The sequence below is a fragment of the Cupressus sempervirens genome, chromosome 9, assembly GCF_028749045.1.
Source record: "Cupressus sempervirens isolate cs-2001-9-10 chromosome 9, ASM2874904v1, whole genome shotgun sequence".
NCBI lineage: Eukaryota > Viridiplantae > Streptophyta > Pinopsida > Cupressales > Cupressaceae > Cupressus > Cupressus sempervirens.
In genome coordinates, this window is record NC_143126.1 from 153,240,912 (window position 1) to 153,243,763 (window position 2,852).

At 35.7% G+C, this 2,852-nt stretch overlaps 2 protein-coding genes across 2 annotated transcripts; one reads left to right on the forward strand and one right to left on the reverse strand.

Moving 5' to 3' along the window:
• Positions 1-455: 455 nt before the first annotated feature.
• LOC149537963 (uncharacterized) lies at positions 456-1,479 on the reverse strand. The gene is made up of 2 exons (XM_089802404.1): positions 1,141-1,479; positions 456-1,046 (listed from the first exon to the last, which is right to left on the reverse strand). The coding sequence occupies exons 1-2, from the start codon at positions 1,477-1,479 to the stop codon at positions 456-458; spliced, it is 930 nt and encodes a 309-aa protein (XP_089658530.1).
• A 776-nt stretch (positions 1,480-2,255) lies between these two features.
• LOC149537964 (protein SMALL AUXIN UP-REGULATED RNA 51-like) lies at positions 2,256-2,510 on the forward strand. Its single transcript, XM_089802405.1, has one exon. The coding sequence runs from the start codon at positions 2,256-2,258 to the stop codon at positions 2,508-2,510; it is 255 nt and encodes an 84-aa protein (XP_089658531.1).
• The last annotated feature ends 342 nt before the right edge of the window (positions 2,511-2,852 follow it).

Consider the following 2,852-nt stretch of genomic DNA (forward strand, 5'->3'; position numbering starts at 1 on the left):
AAGAGAGTACCACTCTTCCACATGACTCGAAGATCAAACTTGTGAAATAAATCTGATGGGCTGAAAAATTTATGCCACATGCACATGTGGGGACATGGATCACAATACAATAAAGGACTTGAATCACATGTCTCAGTGCTAAGAATGGTGGGTGCTATAAACAATCATAAATAGTGATAAACAACTTCAGACCAGTCATCATATAATTCATGATATATTTATGACTAATCTACATCTGATTAATTGCATTCACATATAAAGATAACAAATTAGAAACGTAATAATGTAATATCAAGTGAATAAGACTATTTAGATCCAAAGTTTTCAATAAACAGATGATAAAATTCTGAAAATCCTTGGTCATATCCATCAAACGGGATGGGAACCCATAAAATTTTGTAACATTTAACGGTTATATAACCAACCTCAATAGTATATGAACAACAATAAAGGTATTAAATCCATAAAAAAATTATTCTAACATATTCAGCTCTCTCCTCTTCGTTCATTATTAAAAACCCTTTGGCTTTATTAGGATCAGCCACAAAGGTGTCAAATGCTGCAATCAAATTACTAATACTAAGTTCATTGGTGGCTTTTAGTGCAGCATAGACATCTTGTAGATCTTTTACCTTACACTCTTCAGCCAATTCAATAAGTTGAGGCTTGAGTAGGGTCTCATTTAGCTTATCAATTGAATGAGACATCCCATCCATGGAACTAGCCATACTTACCTTCTTCCTCTTTGGTCTCTTGCTTGATGATGCTTCACGAACATGTTTCCCACTTCCTACACTACACTGATTCGACACAGGAATATTCATATCTTCATTATCCAAATCAGTAGCAACCTGATTAGGTGTACGAATGTCCTCATAATCATCATCAAGACCAATACACTCATCCATATGGTGCCCTTCTTCTATGTCTTGTGTTGTTGTCACTGTGGCACCATCAGCCATGTCATTTCCCACAATCACGACTAAGTCATTGTAATATTGAAATGACTGCCTCTTAAAAAAATTTGCATTTTTAAATTCTTTCCTCTACATGTTGTCAAAAAATTGGATTACTCATGACTATCATTGATATCTTAATAAGTTTTTAAAAGAAAACGATACATTTAAAAGGCCATGTTACCTTAAGCAGCTCTTCCCACAAATTGTCATCAGCATCCATCGATTGTGTGGACTCATTCCATGCAAATCCACTAGTACTTTTTAGCTCTTTCATAATCCTATATCCTATTTTCCAAGTTTTCAGCTTATTCTTGAAATTTTCCCTAGACAAATTCATGCTCATCTCTGCATTGAACTTCTGTTCAATGGCTATCCATGCTTCTTTTTTGAATCCTCCCTCACCTTTTCTACCCAAGGTGACTTGTTCATGCAGCAAGTCTAAGAACTTCCTCTCCATGCATGGTTTCCAAAACACCTTTTTTGAAGAAGGTGTATCAATGACTTGAACATCATTGTCCATGCTCAAGACTCTGTCTAAATAAACAAATCTATCAACCAAAAAACATATATACAATTGCAAAACAACAGTGATGCAGATACAATGAAGAACAAACCCAGTACTAGGAATCCTATTGTGTTATGAGCCTGCCATACATACTTGGTGTTATTTCATGCTAACACCTTCACTATGATAAGAAGCTAAGTAGTAATAATAACTGTAAGTTTCAAAAAATTAACCTTTTCTAGTGAATACGAGCCTTTTTCAACAAGTAACAAAGATCAATACAGAGATGCTGCTCACTCACTACACACCCACAAAATTGGTAGCTGGAATGTGTTTCTTGGTTCCTGCAAAGTCCATGGAAATGTGGATTTAGCAAAGCGTGCAGCAGAAAGCATTTTCATGTTGGAACCAAAACATGCAGGAGCCTATTCACTGCTGGAAAATGTATATGCTTCATCTGGCAGATGGGATGATATAGCCAAAGTGAGAAAAATGTATATGCTTCTACTGATTTCTTTCCATTGTTTCTTTAGGATAATTTTCATTACATTGGATATATGCATAGAATATATGTAGAATCAAGCTCAGTGGGTATTGGGTAGAGAAATTTTAGACTCTGGAGAATATTTATGCTGAGCATTTACTCATCTGAAATTTTCCTAGGTTAGGGTTTCTAAGACCTTGTGTTGATAGAGTAAATTAATTTTTATTTTTATCACACACCCATCAAAGTTGGAACATATTCTAAGTTTCCACTGACCTTAAATCTGACTATCTATAGATCTTGTAAAATGAGTGGATCAAGCAAGGCAAACAAAATCCGGCAGATTGTGAAGTTGCAGCAGCTTGTGAAGAAATGGCACAAGTTGGCCAATACCCACAAGGAAACATCCGCATCCATTAATGGGGGCTCTCAATGGAGCAGTAGAAAAGGTTCTCCTACTTATGTTCCAAAGGGCTACTTGGCTATCTATGTGGGAAATAAGCTGAAGACGTTCATTATTCCCATGAGATACTTGAATTTTCCAATGTTTAGAATTGCTTGAGAAGGTAGAGGAGGAGTTTGGCTTCAACCACAAGGGGGTTCTCAATCTTCCATGTGATACTATTTTTTTTGAGCATCTAATGTGGATGTTAGAGAAGGATGATGAGGCCACAAAGAATATGAGTTTTGACCAGTTGAACAACTTTTATCGCCATGAAATAGACTATGGATCTGAAGCTAAAGTCTCTAACAGCATTGCAATGGATAATTTTGAGCTTCAAACTTCAACTCAGAGATCATTTTGTTGATATATTTTAAGGTCCCTATCATAGCTTATATACAGAAAAGTGTTTTTCATTGACAAAGCATTTGAAATGAAACCTATAAGCAAGATCTGCAAGAA

Bases quoted from the DNA above. Each gene is read 5' to 3' on its own strand.
- LOC149537963 (XM_089802404.1), bottom strand. From the start codon at position 1,479: ATGGACAATGATGTTCAAGTCATTGATACACCTTCTTCAAAAAAGGTG. The intron at 1,047-1,140 runs GTAACATGGCCT...GACAACATGTAG, and splicing joins TGTGGGAAGAGCTGCTTAAG to AGGAAAGAATTTAAAAATGC.
- LOC149537964 (XM_089802405.1), top strand. From the start codon at position 2,256: ATGAGTGGATCAAGCAAGGCAAACAAAATCCGGCAGATTGTGAAGTTG.